Source organism: Lytechinus pictus, chromosome 12, assembly GCF_037042905.1.
Source record: "Lytechinus pictus isolate F3 Inbred chromosome 12, Lp3.0, whole genome shotgun sequence".
Classification (NCBI taxonomy): domain Eukaryota; kingdom Metazoa; phylum Echinodermata; class Echinoidea; order Temnopleuroida; family Toxopneustidae; genus Lytechinus; species Lytechinus pictus.
Window position 1 is genome coordinate 13,860,382 of NC_087256.1, and position 23,030 is coordinate 13,883,411.

General features: G+C 36.6%; 1 protein-coding gene across 2 annotated transcripts; it reads left to right on the top strand.

Annotated features, from left to right (window-relative positions):
- The first annotated feature begins 321 nt into the window (after nucleotides 1-321).
- On the top strand, nucleotides 322-21,265 carry LOC129272433 (biorientation of chromosomes in cell division protein 1-like 1). 2 transcript variants are annotated; one of them, XM_064107344.1, is made up of 8 exons: nucleotides 335-578; nucleotides 3,040-3,164; nucleotides 3,678-3,877; nucleotides 4,619-5,848; nucleotides 6,305-6,513; nucleotides 7,960-8,007; nucleotides 15,447-15,540; nucleotides 15,851-21,265. In XM_064107344.1, exons 1-8 carry the CDS (start codon nucleotides 459-461, stop codon nucleotides 18,352-18,354), a joined length of 4,530 nt encoding a protein of 1,509 aa, XP_063963414.1. In that variant the 5' UTR covers nucleotides 335-458; the 3' UTR covers nucleotides 18,355-21,265. The 2 variants fall into 2 exon arrangements, with proteins under 2 accessions (XP_063963413.1, XP_063963414.1); XM_064107343.1 differs by lacking the exon at nucleotides 7,960-8,007 and having other exon boundaries at nucleotides 322-578.
- Nucleotides 21,266-23,030: the final 1,765 nt, after the last annotated feature.

Genomic DNA, 23,030 nt, shown 5'->3' on the forward strand with positions numbered 1-23,030 from the left:
TCCATGAACCTACTATAGTAGTGGGTCCATGATTCATTTTCAATGGGTTCTCTCCCTTAGCCTATTTTGGAAACTAAACTAACTTGTCTCAAGTTCTCAGAGTTCATAAATTTCTTCAAGTAATATAGCAAGCAACATAGCTAAGAATCTACTCTTTTCCATAACACTAAAAGGCAAGGAAAGTTACATTTGCAACCATAGTTGCAAATGCTGAAAGATCACATTTATTCTCTTTTGGCACAGTAGGTCAACATAACACAGTCGGGAACGACCTTTCCAGAAAAGTGGTCGATTTGATTAATTATGTGCGCTCGCGATGCGCGTCGACCAGACAAGACAGCTGGGCGAACTGTAATTGCGGTGCATTTTCAATTAAACTCCCAGCCCCAGGCCAGGAATTTTCTGTTCTCATCAGCCATTTGTTATTATCTGAAGTAGATCTAGATCTGATTGGGATCATGTCTGCTACAGCTAATGGGGTTGATCCCGCTCTAGTCACAAGAATAGTGGACAGAGTAAAATCCCAAGGAATTTTCGATCAGTTTCGCCGTGACTGTCTCGCAGATGTTGACACGAAGGTGAGTGAGCTTGCCGCTCCGCGCCGGCCGCGTTGGGGAGCGTAGCCTGGCCTAGGACACCGCCCGGGTCTGGTAAGGAGGTGGCGAAGGCGAAGCCAGCTCAAAATTCTAGGCTAAAAATAAATCCGCGTATTAATGATTGATATCTAAATACAGTAAAGCATCAATTTCACAGTTGCAATTTCTTTTTAAATAAATTATAAAAACGGGAGGAAAATGCAATTTTGTTGGCAATGGAAATGCAATGCAATTTTGCCAGCGCAGCGCCAGGCGGCTTCTAGAGAGTAAAAATCATTTACTAACGTAAGGTCACTCTCATGAAGCCAGGCCTTCTATCCCATAGACCCACACAATGGAAGCCAAAACCTGAAACTTTCACCCCCGAGATTTCTACTTTCCTTCTAAAAAAAAAGTAAAAGATCTAGCTCTAAATCATGTACATGGCCTATATGGGATAAAACTTCATTTCCGACATTTCTACGCTCTCGTTGTTATTCTTAAAACAAGAATTCATCAAAAAAATGAAAAAAATATTGTGAAAAGACGGAAGAGACTTGCCCGATGTTTACGCCGCCATCTTGTTTCTTATTGTACTTCCCCAACGTTACGCGACACTCGCGTCCGTAACGTTGGGGAAGTTTTATCCCATGTACATGAATTAGAGCTAGATCTTTTAGAAGGAAAGTAGAAATCTCGGGGGTGAAAGTTTCAGGTTTTGGCTTCCATTGTGTGGGTCTATGGGATAGAAGGCCTGGCTTCATGAGAGTGACCTTACGTTAGTAAATGATTTTTACTCTCTAGAAGCCGCCTGGCTAAGCGCAATGCCACTAATGGCATTGGCATTGGACAAAATTGCAAGGTCGTGAATGTGATTGAGAGAAAGAGAGAATTCAATTCATGCACTGGATGACAGGACATTGAGGTGGGTAGTCAGGACAGGAGGCTCTTAGACTCAGAGAGTAAAAATCATCATGATCATTACTAACGTATATTTACTCTCCACTAACCCAGGGAGCTCAGCCACCGTGCATCTAGAGTCTACTCCTAGACACAAGACTGGGGTCTCAATAACTTTTTTAAATAAATGTGAAAACAGAAATTATGCACTTACCACGATTAAATGGATGAAGGTCTATCGTGTGACAGCATCCTGACATTGAGGCACAGACACAGTCTGGAACCTAAAAAAAAAACGAAAAGTTCTGTCGAGATACCTCTCCTTTCAAAATTCAAAACAAAATGGCCGATCGAGACCAAGGCTATATAGCGCTAGCGCATAGACTTGGCCAAATTCGATACCGGTCTCGATCGGCCATTTTGCTATGAATTTTAAAAGGAGAGGTATCGCGACAAAACTTTTCGTTTTTTTGAAGTTCCAGTCTGTGCCTCGATGTCAGGATGCTGTCACACGATAGACCTTCATCCATATGATCGTGGTAAGTGCCTAATTTCTGTTTTCACATTAAAAAAAAAGTTATTGAGACCCCAGTCCCGTGTCTAGAGTCTAAATGCACGATGGACTCCTGGGAAGCGGGCCGGAGCTCCCTGGGTTAACTCTCCACAGAACCAGGGTCAGGGATTCGATTGCATTCAGCTACACGTACCGCCAAAAAACTTCAAACTTTCGCCCACGTGATTTCTACTTTCCTTTAAAAAGATCTAGCCCTAAATCATGTACATGGGATACAACTTCATTTCCGACATTTCTACGCTATCGATTTCATCAAAAAATAAGAAAAATATATTGTTCTTCCCCAACGTTACGGACGCGCGCGTCGGAGGGGATGCCCCGGAGCCAGACCAAGTCTCAGCGGGACATATAGACCTATTTATTTGCCTGAGACCCAGGTTACTGCTCAAAAAAAATATTCCAGGGGTAAAATCCATGATTTTGACTTCCAAATATTCTTGTGATCCTCACTAATTTTGGACTCTAAAAGATCGATGACCAAAAAAAATCTTGCAAGTGGGAAGTGATTTTTTTTCCGGAAATAACCTATTGCAAAATTTTTTGCAAATTTGGCCGCTGCAGGGTTTCCGCACGGCGGGAAACTCAACATCCTTCCTAATATTTGACTCTCCTAAATACCGGACATCTCGGCCGATTGATTTGAATAAAATAGGTTTATGTATAGAGTCTACACATTAAAGATTTATTCATTGCTTAGTATATGTGAGAAATTTACAACAAAAACTTATGAAAATTATCAGTTTTTAGGTGTTCAGAATTCAAATTTCCTTGATGAAATCAAATCCCCTTGAGTGATATAAAAAAAAGAAAGCAATAAAAATATGTAAATCTAATGAAATAATGCACCACATTGCATGATTTTGATACCCAAATTAAAAGAAAGCTTTACACTTTAAAAAAATAAGTTTTTGTTTTAAACCCCACTTTTCATGCCTGCTTGTCAAGTGTAAGTCTCATTTATCTAAAACATTCAATTTTGTATTTGATCAGCCTGCATACCAGAACTTAGGGACCCGAGTTGAGGGCTACGTGTCTTCCTTCCTGGCCAATTTCGTATGGACACCAGATATGAACAAAAACCAACTAAGGAACAGCTTGAGGAGACAAATTAATGGGTAAGACAGCTTTTCTACCGATATTTTCTTAAATTTGAATCAGCATTCATAAAGCTAATTAGGTTGTTGTCAGATAGGTCTCCATGATATGACTATCTCAGTGGATCTCTCTTTTTTTGTAGATTCTTGTATCTAATTTCTAGATAAGATACATGTATCAGAATCCATTAGATTAGGAATTTGCTGTAATATACAGCACTGTAGTGCGTTTAAACTTTAAGAGATGTTTACTTTTTAAAGATTTTAATGACGACAAGTAAAGATTCAACCAAATTATATATGGAGAAGATCATTCCCTTTAGAATGTTCTTCATAAAATTCCTTCTATTATTATTTGTTAGTTTTATGTACTCAAGGTTAGTATTTAGATTTAATGATATAATGAAGTGTTACCTTTATAGCTAAGCTTTGTCAGTATTATCTATTGCCTTCAAAGCATGAGCAAGTGCATCCAATGATCCTATCTCATTAATGTGTCTCATTCATGCTTTCTATTATCTTTAACTTGTATAGATCTGAAATGCTTGCCTCGGGTGTAGAGAGAATCATTGAACAGGTGGTAGATGCCCAGATCCAACAGATTTTCCTCCCTCGCATTGAGACGGTTGTCAAGGAGTACCTCCACAGTGATAATGCACCCTCTTCCAGTGATAACAAGGCTACAGAGAATACATCTGCACCTACACAACCCACTCAACCCGGTCACTCTGAATGTAATGTCCTTAATTTTCATGGACCTTGATTTTTGCTGACGTACATGTATTAGATTGTAATAACTTTTAATTTGAATGAATGAATGTTCAAATCGTTATTTCCTTTCAATTCCAATATTAAACAACATCAACAGTAAATCATTGGAATACAAGTGAATAGCAAAGAACAAATTTATATAATTACAGAATAATATACATAATACATGCACTACTTTTTATGGAACATTAGCAACACCCATGAGACAAGATGGAAATGAAATGTGGTGACCTACTAAGAAGCTTAGCTTGTGGGCCATAGGCCACCAGAATGTTATAAACTTACATTATCAATCATCTAAAACCTATGAGAACAAGCAAACAAAAATATGAAACAATTTGGAGTAAATAACCAAAGTACTGATATACATAATATATTTACAAAAGATACACTAAAAAGTAACCAAAAAGTGAAATGCAGAATGCAAACGAATTCTATTAGACCTAAAGTATAAGAATCTGAAAAATCGAAAAGAAGAACGAAAAGAGGAAAAATAAAGAAAATAAGCAGAGCTCTATTTTTTGTATACATAATTGTGGCAAAATACAATTTATGAAGTTAGACAAGATATAACCAGCAGGCATGCGTTTACTGATCTAAGTATTTCTTCAGTAAATCTGTCTTTAAATTGTTTCTAAAAACACTAAGGCTAACTGATTGCTCTATCATCATCATGCTCATATTTTATATTTTCTTATATACAGGGGGCACTGGTTCCAGCTCAAGTCCTGTGTTTTTGGGTGTGAAAGGATCTCCTACAGATAGTCCTCTTCCTGGATGGAGTGCTGCAACTTCCTTTCCGAAGCCACCCCCGCTGCCTGGTGAAACCCAGGATCAACCCCAGCCTCCTCCCTTGCCAGATTCAACTGCTGTCCAGGAAAAGCCCAAGCCTCCTCCCCTGCCTCGCTCTCGGGAAGCATCCCCACCGCCACTGCCACCCAGCTTGATACCAGAGAGAAGGCGCACATCTTCTGTATCCTCAACAAGTTTAGACTCCATATCATCTGATCCGCTTAGCATTGATAGTGAGGAGGACAAACCGAAGGTAGTTGCAAAAACTACTCCTGCAAAAACATTGTCTCCTGCCTCCTCCACCAAGTCTACTCCTGGAAAGACATCTCCTGGGAAGGTTGCTCCAGGAAAGAGAAGAGTGATTCTGAAGAAAGTGGTGGTTCGAAAAGCAGATGGCACTAAGGTGGTCAGGGTCGTCCGTATGGACCCTACCAAAGCAACTGCTAAGAAACTTTTGATGAGGGCTACAGCAAGAGCTGCTGGGGATCAGGGTGGATCTCCCAAAGGAAAAACAATGTCACCAATGAAAGATAAGGCAGAAGACAGTAAGCAAGCTGCTAAAGAAGGTAGTCCTTCCCAGAGCATCAAATCAGAAGATGATCTTGCTGGTGACATGCAAATTAGTCCATTACTTGGAAAAAGAAAACATTTACCTGTTGACATCAAAGTTTCAAAAGTGGGTGAAGCTCAAGACCTCCCCGCTACACAAGTCAAGGATGAACCAACGAGCAGTGGAGAGGAGAAGAGAACTTCAAGACCAGTTAGGACAAAACGCAGAGGTTACACAAGGGAAGAGATAGCAGCTGCCCAAGATGACTCAGAGAGTGATGAGGATTGGACACCATCTCCAGTCATTCCCAAGGATGAGGAAGATAGTCTTTCAAAAGACTTGGAGGATGTATCTTCATCAAGTTCAGATATGGACTTTGAAGAAGAAGAAATGAATAGTAACTATAAGACAAACCAGAGAGACTATTTCCCTGTTGAGGCCTCTGACTCTGAGAGTCATGTATCTGATGTGACTGTTAGCTCTGTGCATACCAGCGATCTTTCATCGTTTGATGATAAGATTAGTTCATCATCTAGCTCATCCTCTAGTAGTGAAGAAGAAGAAGATACTGATGACTATGGAAAAAATACAGGTAATTTTATTAGATAACAATTTAACCCCAAATTTGGCATGCTATTTCATACTGTTCTGCCTTGTGTCATTTTATTGTCTACAGTTCATTAACATTGCAACATACACATGTAGGGCTTACTGAGAAAAATAAAGATAGTGATTGCATTGAAACTTCAAGTATGTATACTATTTTTCTTTTATTCTACTTGTGGCGAGTAGAATTTGATTTTTTTTTACATGATTGTTCGAAATGTAGGACAAATAATGAGAATATTTGACAATCCTGTCTGGTCACTCTTATTTGTAGACTTAAAAATATTACACTTTTTTTCTGAAAGTAAAAAAAAAATCACCAGAACTGTAAGAACTAAACCACAAACTTTGGGTATTTTTTCCGTGCTGCCTTTTCAAATATTGATAAATCAGTTTGATTCCTTGATAATGATCCTCATCAACACTGATTTCCAACCCTCAGGAAAGTTACCAGACCAATCCAAGAGTGATGACAAGCCCACTTCCTCGCCCATTCCCTCGAAGGACGAGGCCCCAGAAAGAAGCGTGTCCCCTGCATCATCTACAGGAGGGAAGACATCCCCCAAGCCGGTGGCTGAGGCTAGATGGAAGAGACAACACATGATGGATATAGAGGATGAGGAGACAAAGGCAGAGAGGAGAAAGAGAGCGGTAAGTTGATTGAGATGGCTGTTTCAGCCTCCTCAAGGGCAGATCCAATCCTTGTCTGTCCTAACTACTCTATGTATTGTAATTTGCTGCATGTTTCACACAATGCCATTCGGTTAGCATGGCTATGCAGTGTAGTATATGATATGAGATTTTACTGTAGAATCATCCATGCTGTTGTAGCTCAATGTATCTAGGGCTTTGCAAACTCTGTGTTGTTTCATCAACTAAGTGAAGATTGTTTTTGATGAAGGTTATCGATAATTGAGGAAATGTCTAAATCTATCACTCAGGCAAGTAATGTTTTTCTTGGTAGTATGTACTTAATTACTTATTGTTCAATCATTAAAATGATAGATCTGGTTTGTCTTTGAAATCTTATGTATGTCATTAATGACCCATTAACACACATATTAGTACTTCCAAGACTAAGATTGTCAATTCCTCTCCAATGTTGATTGATTTTGCTTGCTCCATTAAAATAACATGTGATGGATATTAAAGGAGAATGAAACTCTTGGAGCAAGTTAGCTTTTGTGAAAGCAGAAAAATCAAAGAATAAGATCAACAAAAGTTTGAGTAAAATAGGACTAGCAATAGAAGAGTTATGAGCATTTGAATGTCGAGATCACTAATGCTATGGAGATCCTCCCGTTGGCAATGCGACCAAGATCTATGATGTCACAGATGAACAACTCTCCCCTTTTGGACACAGAAAATATACCCCAAAACATCTCTTTTTGCTCATTCTAATCATATCATATATGACAAACGATTCATCAATGATATAATGTTGTGAAACATCTGTACTTGTCCTCTCATAAAGAGAACACCTCACCTTGTGATAGACTCTATAAAAGTGAGAATATAAGTGAAATAAGTACTAAAGTAATGAGGGAGTTGTACGTGTGTGACATCACAGATCTTGGTCGCATTGCCAATAGGTGGATCTACATTGCATTAGTGATCTCAATATTCAAATGCTCATAACTTTCTTATTATTCATTCAATCTTCCTCAAACTTTCAACAATATGTTTCTTTGATTTTTCTCTTTGATATGGATTCAGCTGGTTTCAAGGGTTTCATTCTCCTTTAATGAGTTACTTACAGTACGCTTGATCAGAATATCTGAAAACATTAAATAAGATAATACATTGAAGTGAAGGTTCTTCTCAAGGATGTGGAGAGGAATTTCATTTTGCAGTTAACCTGATTTTTCCATTTATTATATTTATTACTTTGAAAACGAGGAAGACTGCTTTAATGAAAAGGTGCATTTAAATTATACCTTCATTTGGAGTTGATGAAGAAAAATTATACAAGTGTAAGTAATTAAAACAATAATATTGTAAATATTATTATTAATTAAAAGTCCAATGATATCCATAATGACAATGGCCATTCAAATCTAAGTACTTGTTATGTGTTCTTCTTTCAATATGAAACAGGATACTAAAGTATGGATTGATAAACATCACAAAGCATCAGGATCCAAGGTGCCCTGTTTTCACCTTCTCACCTTTACAGGCTTGTCACACTGGACACATACATGCACATGTTCACACTGAGCATCAGTAGGCACGATGCACAATTGTTGCATGCGTGTACACTCTAAACACATTCACTTTCACACACAACATGGAAAAGCCATAGGCCCGTATTCTGAAGTCGGGTTTAACTTAAACTCAGGTTTAAAGTTGTGGTTTAAGTATGGACAGCCAATTGCTACATAAATCACTAACAGTAGAGATAACATACTTCAGCTAATTTGGCTCTCAAATCATTCATAATTATTAAGATTCATATTTTTGGTCTTGAAAGTATAAAAAGATTATCGTCTTCACCATCGATGAATCAGGAAAGAGCACAGTAAACATAAGAAACATACAACTTGATAAAAATGTTGATACTTTTGGCTTCCCACACTTAAACTACAACTTTAAACCTTAGTTTAAGTTAGACCCGACTTCAGAATACGGGCCATAGGGTCCATGGAAAAATGAAAAGAAAATCGGGTAAAATACTCAATACATCGATTCAAATGTTGACATTTTGATTTTGGATACCAAGGCATATTTGATTTTTTTTAATTGAAAGATGTGGATTAAGAAGATGAAATTATGTTGGGTCAACACACTTTCATAGATTATCTTTCTGTTATATATCAAGGATTTCTTTGGCAGTGTTGGGGAATGCCTTGTGTACATGTACATGAACTGTATTCTCTTAAACCTAACTTGACAATTTCATATGGGTGATTAAAAAATTCAATTATAAATTCTGTTTTACATGTATATCAAACCACACAGCAAATCTGTTATGACATCATAATTCTACTTTCGTGTACACAAAATAATTTCAGCAACAAATGGATTTTGCTTATAAACATACATGTAATGCTCCACTTCATGTGCACACGTTTGTCCAGTGTGGTAAGTCTCACTCACATAACATGCTGTATAATCAAACATCATTTCAATAATAGTCATTGGCTCAATGCGCAATTAGTGGGACTGTTGGCTGCAAGTTGAAAGAATCATATCCAGATTGGAAATTACTTTTTTATTAGATTTTATTTCTTTTCGTTTTGGGTCTCCAGGAAAAGAAGAGACTGCTCTTTAACTCTCTCACTTATTTTTAGATTCATTGTCCAAAGCTATAATTTTATTTCCCGATATCATTAATTAATGATTCGTGCATGCACATTTCTTTTTAATAAAATGACCAATGATGCCTTTTGATCACTTTATAAAATTTTTGGTTAAGTTAAAATTTAGTTGAATATCTAACACTAAGAGAGAGTCAACTACATGTAGTTCTCTTTAAAACAAAAATGATCTGGAGGTGTTGGTTTCTATGGAGAGAAATTCTTTGAGATTATGAGGGTGAACTTCCGTTTTAAAATCCAGCTTGGTATCATTTGGACTTCTCATCTAATCTTTTTTATTATCAAAAGAGAAGATAAAGTTCATCTTTCTGATGGCAGAGTCATATTGTAAAATTGTATTAGCAGTCACTGTAAGGCACCTAAACAAAAAGTTAAATCCACTCTCAGCCTCATTTTTAAGTAGAAACACCCCTCTGAGTTCAATGGGTGATTTCAAGTCCGGTGTTGGTGTTGAAATTTGGATTGCCTCCCCTGGATCCATAACTTATTCATAGTTTGTAAAACTGATCCAGATCACATTATTAACACCTCAACAAGTAGTGAGTGACTTTTCAGGAACATCTTCATTTTATGTTTGGTGTTATAATCGTGTAAGAATTGACCTAACACCAACACCAAAAGGTCACCACTGAACTTGAAATCACCCATTGCCTCATATTTCAGTGTAGGCTTTATTCATGGGGGAAGCCGTTATGAAATCCAACATGTGACTTCACTGCTAAAAGCCGATAGTATACTTATGTTAAGTTACCTTTGCCCGGAAAGTCTTTAGGAAAATAACAATTTTAACTTATCCTAAAGAAGTAGGATTCTTGATTCATATCTTATTTTGGACAGATGTTTTAAAAATACTATGGATAAATTTTCACAATTTGATGTTTGTCCCATTTATCTTGTGAAATCCAAGTTTAAAAGTCTATAAAAAATGTAGATTGTGTTTTTCTTATGTGTCCAGACAGACATCCAACCCCCAATTACATACATGTATGCTTGTTAATCCATCATGACTCAAATGAGTTCCAGGGCCTCGTCTTACAAAGAGTTAGTAACTCTATGGAAATCCATCAGTGCCATAATTTTTTCTACAGGAAATTTGCAAAATGTCCTTTGTAAACAAAGGAGAACACACCAAATTGTAAAGAAATCAATGAATTCATGGATATACATTGATATCTAGAAAATCTTTTGAACAAACTTGCATTTTATATGTTGACTTTGCTGGCTTTCCATAGTTGCGTTTGATGGGATCAATCGCAACTCTTTGTAGGACGGGGCCCAAATTTCCTGTAGAAAAAATTATGACACTGATGGATTTCCATAGAGTTACCATTGATCGGATCAATCGTAACTTTTTGTAAGACGGGGCCTAGAGTAACACATCACATTATGACTCTGCCATCAACTCTCAAAGGCTTGAACTAACTGCAATTAATCCCTTCTATGAGTGCAGTGACCTTTGGTAAACTTTTGGTACATTTAAACTGTATGGCGTGTAACGTAACATTGCTGTTTGATAATATTATTTTATAAGCTTTTACCAATGTAAGTTATTGTGGGCAAGCTTTTATCATGGACCTTCTGAAGCTTCTGCAGACTTCAGTATTAAAGTCAAACGATCAGTTGCGTTTTCTCAATGCTGCCTGTTTTCGTGGACCAAAGCAGCTTCTTGTTAAAAAAAAAAAATTCACAGTAGATGTTAGATGTTGACTCATCACTTAAACTGGGAATGTTTTGTTCCTTTCTGGCGAAAATTTCTCTTGGCTTAATACTCGTCCCAGCCTGATGTCTTCCCAACCAGATTTCAATCCCATCCCACTACCATTAGACTGTTATGGAACATTTACAAGCACACTAGATCCCACCAATAAATACATGTATACTCAAATTTTGGTCACTAACCCAAAATTGAGCACATATTTTGTTTATATGTTTCAAAATAGATTTCGAATTCTCTGAGATGGAAAGCCATTATGTATTTTGTATTTTATACATTTGAATTTTCAAAACCTTATGGGGACAGAGTGGCTATTACATGAACATCAATTTTTTGTGGATTAAAATCAAGCTTTCATCATGTGTTAGAGTTACTTCGCCTTGATACACTGCTCACACATGACCAGCCAGAAACATGCATTCAACCAAAGCCTCATTTGAGCATTGGATGGGCCAAGAATTAGTGGGGCACAGTGGTCATACATTTTAAAATATTTAGAAGTGATTCAAATCACTCTTATTCGGAATCCTAATGCTAGCATTGATCCAAAGTACTTTTGTAAAAATCTGTTCATGAAATTGATATCGCTCTCAAAAATGATATTGAATGAAGGAGCAATTCTCTCATTTGGTATTGATTTTAACAATAAGTGAGTTACCCCCCTGGATGCCTAGAGAATGTATTGTTGCCCATCTTTTATCCAATAATCTTTAGATGGCAGGCAGCAATTAGAATACTAGGTTCATGTAAACCAGTGACTTACCATTTGGCATGAGAAAGTTCACAGTAATTGATTAAAGTTTACCCACAAAATTCCATGTTGGTAGAAGCTCTAAAATAAGACTTATTTTTCCTTAAATGTACGAACAAAAGTTGTTTCTGTAACATTTTCTGTTCTTTGACTTTAACCCTCTCTCTGTACTATAACCAGGCTGCCTTTGTATTATCCATGTGGGATTAACAGAAGCTGGGATTCGAGGGATAAAGTCAGGGTCATCTACCCCGACTCTGGGGGTAAATTAGTTAAAATTTGTGTTCAATTTTGTTTTCACTTTTGGAAAAATTTTCACTTTTGGAATTCTTTTCAGTCTATTCTTAACACAACTCACCTACATGTATTTACTGTTGGAATATTTTTTTTGATAACTTTCTGGTTTTCTTTCTCTTGGAGCTTCAATTTTTATTTAAAAAAAGGATATCATAATTGGAATTCAGACTCTGTAAGTGGATAGATTCAATATCAAATTTCACTGAGCCTAGGTTTCCCTGAACATGATATTCCTTCATTGTTGGAACTTTATCACGTTTTGGAAGGTCCCAGTGCAATGCAATATGAAAATTTGAAAGAAAAGTACAATTCTTTTTAAAAATATTATCATTTTTTGTTGAAAATCTTTCAAAATTATGTCTCTTTATCATTTTGGTAGATCTATAGCTTCTCGTGTAGATGACTGCAAATGGACAAATGATAAAAGAGTGAGGTGATTTTATTCAGAGTATCTCAAAATTTAAGAATCTCTTTCATATTTTGAGATATTTCAACAGATTTTTCCAAAAGTGTTTAAAAAAAGAAATGATAATCTCTGAAGAAGAAAAAAACAGCTTATTTAAAGAATATACATGTAATATATATTTCAGGCAAGCGGGATAGTAGTGGAAAAGTATCATTCAAATTGACATGGTGGCAAAGTGCAATAGCAAATTAGCAGTCATACTTCTACTTCATGGTATATAAACAGAATATTTTTTATGTAAATCTTCATTTCACTCTTGGTAACTGGATTCATTTGAACATTTCTTTTTCAGCTTATTATTCCAAGCTCTTGTGATGTTGTTCTTTAATTGTGGGATGATGATTTTTTTATACATGTGAATAAAATACCTCACAGAAACCCAGAATTCTTCATCTATTAAAGTGCCTGAAAATGAAAATTCCTCTTACAAATGTAAATGTGCTTAGAAACACCCGTAGTAAGCGCCTTATAAATGTTATGTATTATTATTATTGAATGGAACCAATTCTATTGACATATATTTTGCTTATGAAAGGGCACTGGTGAATTCTAACTTAGCTTCACTTGAAAAAAGGGGAATTTTTTTTCACGCAGATTTTGTTTGTGAACGAATTGCCTTTATAATTGCAGCATCTTTCTTTCTGCTATACATGTCCTTGAAAATCATCATCCCTACATTTATATTCATTTCAAACTTCAATTTTTTAATACATTTTTTTCAAGATCATACGTATGTAAACTCAGAGTTTGCTGCTTATACGATTATCTTATCTTTATACCTCTGATGTTTGCCAAAGCCCAAGGTTATTTATCAACTTAACATCTCCCCAAATAAAATAAGTTGTGGCAAGAATTGCAAGATCAATTTTTTTTCTTTATGTGGATCTGGTAAATCACATTACTATTCTGTTGACAATTGACATTGTGGCTTACATTTAGTTTAAAGAGAAATTCCAGTAGTTGCAGTAAACACTGATTTCATGAGAAAGTCTGTAAAACCAGGCTTAATTGTCAGTATATCATCGAGGGTCTAGATCTGGTACAGTTACATAAACTGAACTTTGTGAAATCTTGAAATCTACGCTGAAAAATGTTCAGACTGAACTTCCCCAACACAGATAAGCGCACGTGGGACAGTGTATAATTATTGCTTTGAGCGTCGGGCCCGACGCTCTACCCGAATCCTGTGCTTATTTGCTGATTTCTCAGCAATTACACAATTTCTTCCAGAATCCTTTGGCACATGCGTTTTATTTATACAAACAGATACTTTGGTGGTCATTTCATTGGATTCTGTACGAACTCATTTTGATATCGTTACCAAAACTAGCATTTACCTTTATCATGAGTTAGAGCATCTATAGTTTATATTTTTTCAAATTGTTAGAAGATAATATACATATATTAAAAAAAATTTAAAAAACCCTGTGAAATTTTCAGACAAGCAAACAAAAATGAGATTAAATTTTTTGATTAGATGATCTTACATCATTAAACTAGAGTCTACATAATCAGCAGTGATAGTGATATTTCAACCTTGTTTGCCAAAGCCCTTATCAAATTAACATCTCCCGCCGCCCCCCAAAAAAGATCTGTGGCAAGAATTGCAAGATCATTTTTTTTTCTTTATGTTGATCCTCTGGCAAATCATTATTCTGTTTGATATTGTGGCTTTTTTTACATGTAATTTAACCATGAGTTATAGTTTATAGTTTTTTTCAAATTGTTAGAAGGTAATATTTAAAAAAAAGGAAAAATAAAATCCTGTGAAATTTCAGACAAGCAATACCCATGAGAGCAGTTATATCAAAGCCAAAGCTACAATGTAGTACAATGTACATGTACTATTGCTACAAAATGATACTGGTAACTACATAAAAACAATTATACAGTTCGAATATTTCAAACTGTACAGACATATTCTGTGGAAGTGCTTCCACCATATTTCATGACATGTTTAAGTACTCATTTATCTTATGAAATCATGTGCTAAATCAGTCTCAGCTGCATGACACGTATGCTATCGTCTACCATGCATAATCCTATCCCCTCAGCCAAGCTCATTACATTTTCATCACTTAAAATGATATACAGTGTAATAACGTTTTTTTAAACACAGAAGAAAGACTAATTCCTGATGCTAGGAACTTTCACAGCTGCAAATTCTTGCATGTTAGCATTTCATTGAGCTTGCAGTTTTGTGCAATTTGCTTTTACCAAAGAGTTGTGTTTAACTAATGAATGCTATGGCGTGATCAATTGATTATATTCCCATTATATTTAAATCAGTTGTGAATTTTCGCTCCCATAAGTATTCTTGAAAGGAAACATTTTACTGGTTTATTGAAAGCCAATGTCAAATATTCTATGGAGATTTACTTCATTATAGTGAATGTTTATTAAAAATTTTAAGCAATAATGAAATGATCTCATGATGAATCAATAACAGTTGAAATAATTTCTTGTAGTTTTATACATTTTGAATGTTTATTTCAAGTGGAAAATACTTAATCAAATGCATAGTATATACATGTAAGTGTGTGGTTTCTACCCTTTCAAGAATACGTGTAATAATAATTAAAAACATTTATGGTGTTATTTGCATTTTGCAATTTCCATGCCTTTCTAATTTTCTGGGATATATCTATTTTTTTCTTTTAAAAACACATTATGCTTACTATGATATTCTGAATAAACCTCTCCCTGTTGGAATGAATTCCTCATTTTATTCAGCTGCTCAGTCATTGGGGGTGAAAAGTTCATCTGTTCCCCAAAACATAATTTTAAGCATTTTAAAGTCCCTCAATCCATCTTCATTTCAGTGATAATATTACTTAAGAAAAATTTACTTTTATTGTAGGTAGTGCCTGTCATGAGCTAACTTGCAGATTTTTAGCTTCATGTATTGGCATGCCCGAAAATGCCCAGAAAGTGTCCATTATATTTTCTCTGCAAACTTTCAACCCAGTTCCTACATGCCAATCAAATTCAAAATAATGTAATTCATTTCCTTTCTCACTTGTTTTGATATTCATTCAGGCGGAGGCTAAGGAAGAGAGAGCGAAGCGCAGGCAACAGATGAAGGAGGAGAGAGAACGTCAGAGGGAAAGTGCTTCTAGTCCATCTCAAATTGGTAAAATTATCTTCAATTTCATCTGCTTAGAAAATTTATTTTCTTTTTTTTTGTTGACTTTTACAGGTATCTCATGCATAATGTATTTTGGATGAAAAATAGATTGAAAATTGAATTGTAGATATTAATTAGATACATTGTGTAGATTGAGTTTAAGTGGTACTAGCAGTGAACAGACAGTAGTTTCTTATGAAACCGCAAAATATATGAGATTATGAGATGAGATTTCTTATTAACATCTATGTTTGGCTGGTCCACGTATGTAATGCACTGTAATTTTAGCACCTATATTTGTGTTTATGTTTCGCAGGGACCAGGAAACAGAGGAGAGGTAGAAGTGGGGATGAGGGAGCCGAGACCAAACAATATACCAAGCAACAGCTCAAAGAGCAGAAACTACAAGAGAAGAGACGTGAAGCCAAGCGCCAGCGTAGCCTCCTCTCCCAGAGTGAGGACAGTCCTGCAGCACTGGACTTTAAACCCAGGAGGGAGACCAAGTGGGAACAACCATCTATCCTCAGACAGGAGTTCTTTCTCAAGAAGCGAAAGGACTCCAAGATTCCGTTCCATCACCTACTCACCTTGGACATGGCTTATAAACAGCTTCTGAAGAAGAGTCAGCAGAGAGCAAAGTACATGGCCATGAGGGTTAGGGATGAAAAAGCAGGCAAGAAGTCGTACTGTAGGTTTTCCTTCCCAGCCCCAGGGAAGAAGGCAAGGAAGTCGAGATGGCAGCAAGTATTGGCAGAGCGGAAGAAGTGCCAAGTAACTGTGGAAGAGTCTGTGGTACCAGAAGAAATTGCGGAAACAGTTGATATGGATGAGTCTGATCAGCAAGTTCAAAGTACCAATGAAGGGAAAAGACTGGAAGTTGTATCACCCGTAAGCCCTGATGGAACACCTCAAATACCTGAAAAGGAGTCTGAAGGGGGCCTTGATTATGAAGCTATCAAAAGCCCAGAAACTGAAACTGAAAGTATTGAGGAAATTGGAAAGAGTAACATAGATAAGGTTGATGAGCCCGAGGATGAGAGAATAGATGCTGTGGAAGAACGGAGCAAAGTCAGCACTGAGAAAGAAGAGGATGCAGCAATTGAGTACGAGAAAGAAAATGAAACAGAGAGAGCAGGAGATGACATTCTTGATTCTGACACCACTAATGTGAAAATGGAAGAAAAACAAAGTGCAATTATATCCACAGACGTAGTAAATATTCTTAGTAGTGAGGCCAATGAAGAGATTGCTGGTCCTGACAAAGACAGAGGTGAGGATAAAGGAATGGATACATCAACAACAGAGAGGGTCATGGAAGAAGAATGTCATGAGGAAGATACAAAATTAGAGACAGAGGAAGAAGGCGAGCAACTTGAAGATAGTAGTGAAATGAACAAAGAGCAAGAAGAGGACAAAGAACAAGAGGAGGACAAAGAGGAAGGACAAATCAATACAAAGGATGATGAGAAGAACACTGAATCACCTTCAGAAGACAGTGTACCAACTTTTATTGTCCTCGAGAGAGAGGAGATATCAAGCGAGGAAAGTGATTTTGATGAACCTGAGGGAGAAATCACAGAGGAGCAAGTTTATTCTGAAGAAAAATCACTGAAATTGCCTTCCATTTTCCAACAGACTGAGGCGATATCATCAGATGAAGAGCTTGATGATATCATACCACCATCGGCAAAAGACAAAGCTGATGAGGATAGGGTGGAGGAGAGATCTGAAGGAGAGGTGGATGAAGATGCGGCACCTATACCAGAGGGAGAATCAATTACCAAGCTCACTGAAGATATATCAGGAGATGAGCTTTCTGATTCTCAGTCCCAGGAGAATCCACCAACTCCAACCATGGATGAACCATCGGAGTTTGAAGGAATTAGAGATGCAAGCAATGATGGACAGGCAGCTATTCCTATTGTCCTTGTTGGTAATCCTGGTGGGTCTGGTAAAAGTCTTGGACATAGTTACTCCACAGGATCATCAAGTGATAAAGAAGGAACAAGGACAAGGGAAAGCACACCAAAAGATGATAGTCAAATCCAAGAAAAGGTGGAAGACAGCAAAAAGGAAGAGATTGAGGAGGGAGAACTTGCAGAAATGGAAGAAGGAGAAGTGCCAGAGGAGAAAGAGCAAGTATTGGGCCATAGGACACGGGACAGAAATTTGAGTGGTCAGAGTGACCCTTCAGATGACTCGTTGGGATATGGCAAAAGGCCAAGAAGAAGAACCTTCTCCCCACATCAAGGTAAGGATGACGATTACTTGTACTTTGGTCTTCCAAAGCGGACACGACATCAGTCTCCAACACCAACTCAGTCTCCTACCCCTACACAAGGTGCTGACCAAAAGAAGCCCCTCACTAGGGAACGTTCAAGATCTGGTACATTGACGGCTGGCCAGGGTAAAAACTCCCCAACACCAGTCAAGGAAGTGGAGGCAAGGGTACCTTCCGCCCTGACGGAGCGTCGATCATCCCGCTATTCGAGGAGGGTGTCGCCTCCTAGACGGTACTCACCGAGTGAACAGAGGACAGCACCGAAGAGCAAAAGCCAAGGCAACATTACCCCTCCCCTTGCCCCATCACCGGTACATTCCCCCTCACCCCGTGATCCTGATCCACCCTCTCAACCTCAGCAGCCCCATCGTCACTTCACCAGACGGATGAGTGGGAGGGATGAAGAAAGGAGGCCTCATCGTTATGAAGATATGTATTACTATGATAACAAGAAATCTAAAAGTAATGCTAATCAAGCATCTACTTCAGGTAAACCTACCCGAAGAATATCAGCAGAAGATAGGAAACGGAAGAGGTGAACATTTGAATTTCAGTCTCTGAATTTTAGCAGCTTCTCCTGAAATTGAGAATATATTCTTTTGAATATCTTCAACATCTGTGGTATCCATGTTTTGTTAAATGGCAGTGAACTTGTTGTTCTGGATTATTGCGAAATAATGTTATTCTCTGAGACCGCTGAAAATGATATGAAGCAAAAAAAAGTATCAATGAATTGTACATTAATCAGTGATAAAGTACATATTTGCTACTTGAATGGTGCAAAATTTTAGTTTCATTACATGTCTTGTAAATATGTAAGTATATGGTCTGTCCAGAACCAGAAGGGCATTTATCTATATGTTGAAGTATGAATTAATGCCCTTGTGGCTCTAATCAATATGTGAGTAATGATATTGTCACCCAAGAGCCAGAGAGAAAGGTTTGATTTTTGTGGAAAGTAATTTGATTTAATATCCTTTCAGCTCTACTACATGTAGATGATCCTATTAACAAATGTTAGTTTTTTGTCTCGCTTACAAAGCAGGGCGAGACTATAGGCGCCGCGTTTCCGACTGCGGCGGCGTCAATATCAAATCTTAACCTAAGTTTTTCTATGTGGACGATCAAGGTCAAATGTCATTTAGGGTCAGCGACCATAGTATTTTATCATCATATGAATGTGTTTTTTGTGAATGATTATTCTATAGTTGTTTTCAAAGTCAGCACTGCTGCTATATTGAATCACGCAATGCATGCAGGGGAGACTGCCAGAGGCACTCCACTTGTTTAGGGTTTTTTTGCGCTGTACATTTCTTTAAGAAATAGTCATTCTCCATATGAATTGTATAGACAATCTTGGACAGTTTTTTTTCTTAAATTTCTTTAATGATTTTAAAACAAGATGAAGTCTGTTTAAATGTTGAAATTTTAGCCTTTGATAACAATTTGGCATCCTTGTCAGATCATGAATTCTTTTAGATTTCAAAAATGTATTTCTTCATTTGCACATCAAAATTAAGCAGATTCAATTTTATAAATTACATTCACATATATTGTATTGTTGGACTGTAATTAATGTGAATTTGATTTAAATCTTGATCTATTTTCTTCAAATATTCTCATGATTAATGCTCATAAAAATGATGTTGAATGTGTTTGCAATTTAGATGTTACAAATAATTTGAATTCAATATTCAATTCGACTGCACTTGATTGTAATTTATGGCATATTTTCTGAAAAGAAAAGTCTTTGTTCTGTATTTTACAAACTTGCAATACCTATCAAAGTTTTCAAAGGGTGATCAGACAAAGAACCTCCACAATTGATCTTCTTCCTCTAATGTAATCCAGTGATTTTATGGCCTATCTTAGATTACCGTTAAAATAAATGAGGCAAAAAAATTGGTCTTAGATATATATTTCTTGTCTCTTTGCCGCAAAAAGCTGTGGACAAATTGTTAATACATGTAATCTAGTGTAATTTATGATTCAGGAGTGATAGCTTAGGCAGGCAATTTTGTTTTTGCTACCTCTTTTATTACCTGGTTTCATAAAGCTGTTCGTAAGTTAAGATAGACTTTAAGAATGACTGGCGAACCCTTTTTACACGCTAAATAATCACCAATTAACATTTAATGGTGAATATCATTTCCAACAAGAAAGGATCACCAGTCGGTCTTAAGGTCAATCTTAACTTGCAAACGGCTTTATGAAACGGCCCCCTGAACTATTATTCCTAACTTAAACCATTGGAAAATCACCTATGGCTTTAGATCTCGATGATCCGTCATTGATGTTACAAGTATCTGGAACTCATCATCACTTGGTTTCCTTGTTGCCGGCAAATTTGACATTAACTTACAGGTTGAGGCTCCACAATTGGCACATGTCCCATACATTTGATGCACTAGCGTACCTACCTGACGAGCCACAACCCATGCAAAGGACGTATCCCTGCCCCCCCCTCCCCCCTGACGAGCTTGAAAGACTTTTTTGCCCCCCCTGACGAGCTTGAAGACCTTTATTGCCCCCCTGACGAGCTTGAAGACCTTTTTTTTTTTTTTTTTTTTTCTTGTCAATTTTTATTCTGTTACAAAATCCTTTATTTGTGATTGAAGACCTTTTTTTTTTTGCTTGTCAATTTTTTTGGCGGACGGTTTTGCCCCCCCCCTGTGAAAAATCCTAGGTACGCCACTGATTCGATGTACTCCCACCAACTTTCTTCATCGTCCCAACATCCACCAATCGTTCTCAATGTAGCCATCCTTTAGCCTTGTCACTAAATCTTTTTATTATTTACTTTTCATTTAAAAATGTACATTAATGAAAGATGAAGGCACTTAATTAGCGAACTCCGTACATGACATTATTACATGCATGTACAACAATTTTATAGCTTTATTATAAATTTTATTAACAATGACTATTCCTTTACATGATGAATTTGATTCAAAGTACTGTTTAGTAAATTTTGATCAACAATTTTGTATGAATTTTCATCACCTCAAAAGATATCTTTAATGCTCAAATTTTATTCTGCTACTCTGCACAAACCCAAATACTGAAGAGAATTACCTTAAAAACGTATAAGGTTGTAAGATTTGCAGTATACATTTATCATATTAATGTGCTTTGTAAGATATTAAAATATCATTTCAATGCATTTCTCTTTGTGATTGCTTCTCGTATATTGTTTTGTGAAAAATTTCAAAACTGATTATTGCATTGAGAGTATATAGTCCTCCTGAAGGTAATGAAAAAGATACAAGAGATAACAAACAATTTTGATCTTTTCTCATGAATTATGAATGAACTGTACATTATTTTGTGCATACAAATGAATGTGCTTTTCTTACGAGCTGTGCAAAATATAATTGAGAATAATTTGAAGAAAAGGCCATGATGTAAGAGGTTATGAAGTGCAAGAATTGGCTTAGAATCGTAAATATATTCTGTATGTCTTTGTATTTGATTTAAAGTCGGTCTTGGATTTAGTTTTCATGGGTAATTGAGTGTAACTACACAGACTCTAAGGCCCGAATTCACAAAGGTGGTTTTGAAAACCCACGGTTGAATCCGCGGTTTATGCAGATTTCCTGTATAAATTACGCCTAATATAACGCTATTTTATTCATGAGTCCACTCTTCAAACAGTGGACTCATGAATAAAATAGCGTGGATAACCACGGCAACAGGCGTCAATTTGGCACATAGTGACAAAAGCGCGCATCAGCATTGGAATTTTTTATACAAGCGCCCGATACGCGTTAAATTAAGCGTAATTTATACAGGAAATCTGCATAAACCATGGACTCAACCGTGGGTTTTCAAAACCACCTTTGTGAATTCGGGCCTAAAAGACTAACTGACTCTAAAAAGCAATGAAAGTCGATGTAACAGAAGGTTCAACCAATAAATGATGTAGCATCAATCAAATCACAGACACTACACTCTCGGCAAGTTTTGATGGTGAGATAAAGAATGTATTATGATGCTAGAAGAAAAAACAATGGATATCATAGAATCTCTATTGGTTGTAAACATCATTTTCTATCTTTTTGATGGACAAAACCTAGTAATGGTATAGGTACATTTACCAAATTCTCCATGAAAGCTTGCAATAGAATGTCTTTAAGAAGTGTGAAAGTGCAAGTAGTGACTGAGAATAATTTGGGAAAGATGTCATGGTGACATGGGTCATACAAGTAATACCTGAGAATTATGAAATTAACATTGAATGTGTTTGAAAAGAAATGTATAAGGTATGACTGAAAATAATTTGGGAAGGAGATAACGAAACGGTAGATAACAGCTGAGAATTGAGAATGTACTTCAAGATATCTTTGCACCTGTTCTGATAAATATGGGAGTAACTGAGATTTGTGAATATTTTAGGGAACATGTTAATAAATAAGATTTTAAACTTGACCATGGGAAGAGGGGTACTTGTAAAATTAAAACCAGCTCCCCCTGTTAGCATTTGTTCACAGGGCCCTCTTTTGAAAGAGTTTGATGTATGTGGATCCTCTACATACATCTGCAGAAATGCCAACTGTTATATTATGACATATATCAACCTTCAATATAATAATGTGTTGCCCCTTTTCCTTAAAAATATATTCTTAAAGTAAATGTCTGATTGTCACCTTTTTTTGGCTGTTAGTGTATATAATAACTGTTCTAGAAGTTGACATTTTTTATATCAGTACTTGAATATGATGGAGGTGTGAAAATGAACGTATTGTTGTGATTTTGTTTATACATTGATATTATAATGTTGGAGGGCGGGGGAGAGTGAGGGTGAGGACTTGAGTGTTGGGAGCTTTTTATTCAAAGACAAAAATATACAATGAAGGCACTTTTCTTGACTTATCTGTTTTATTACTGGAAATGTTTTTATGAAGAAAAAAAAATCACTTTTTAGACTTCAATTGAAATCTTCCTCTAATTTTTATAAGGCAAATTATCATAATTATAGAGGCCTCTGTTTTTTGTTAGAATCATCCATTCCGAAGCTATGAATAATGATGTCGGTGGACTAGCCCATTGTCCCTTTTCGACTGACTTGCAGTCCGATTTTCAGATTTATTCGGTAAGGCCGTGGAGGGGCATAATTATCCAGACAAGCCCTTTTCCTTAAAATAAGGGTGTGTATGGTGGGGGATGGGGTGTTCATATGTCAATCAATTGCACCCGCGTAGCCAGGATTTCATTT

Bases quoted from the DNA above. Each gene is read 5' to 3' on its own strand.
- LOC129272433 (XM_064107344.1), top strand. From the start codon at position 459: ATGTCTGCTACAGCTAATGGGGTTGATCCCGCTCTAGTCACAAGAATA. The intron at 579-3,039 runs GTGAGTGAGCTT...GTATTTGATCAG, and splicing joins TCGCAGATGTTGACACGAAG to CCTGCATACCAGAACTTAGG. The intron at 3,878-4,618 runs GTAATGTCCTTA...TCTTATATACAG, and splicing joins TCAACCCGGTCACTCTGAAT to GGGGCACTGGTTCCAGCTCA.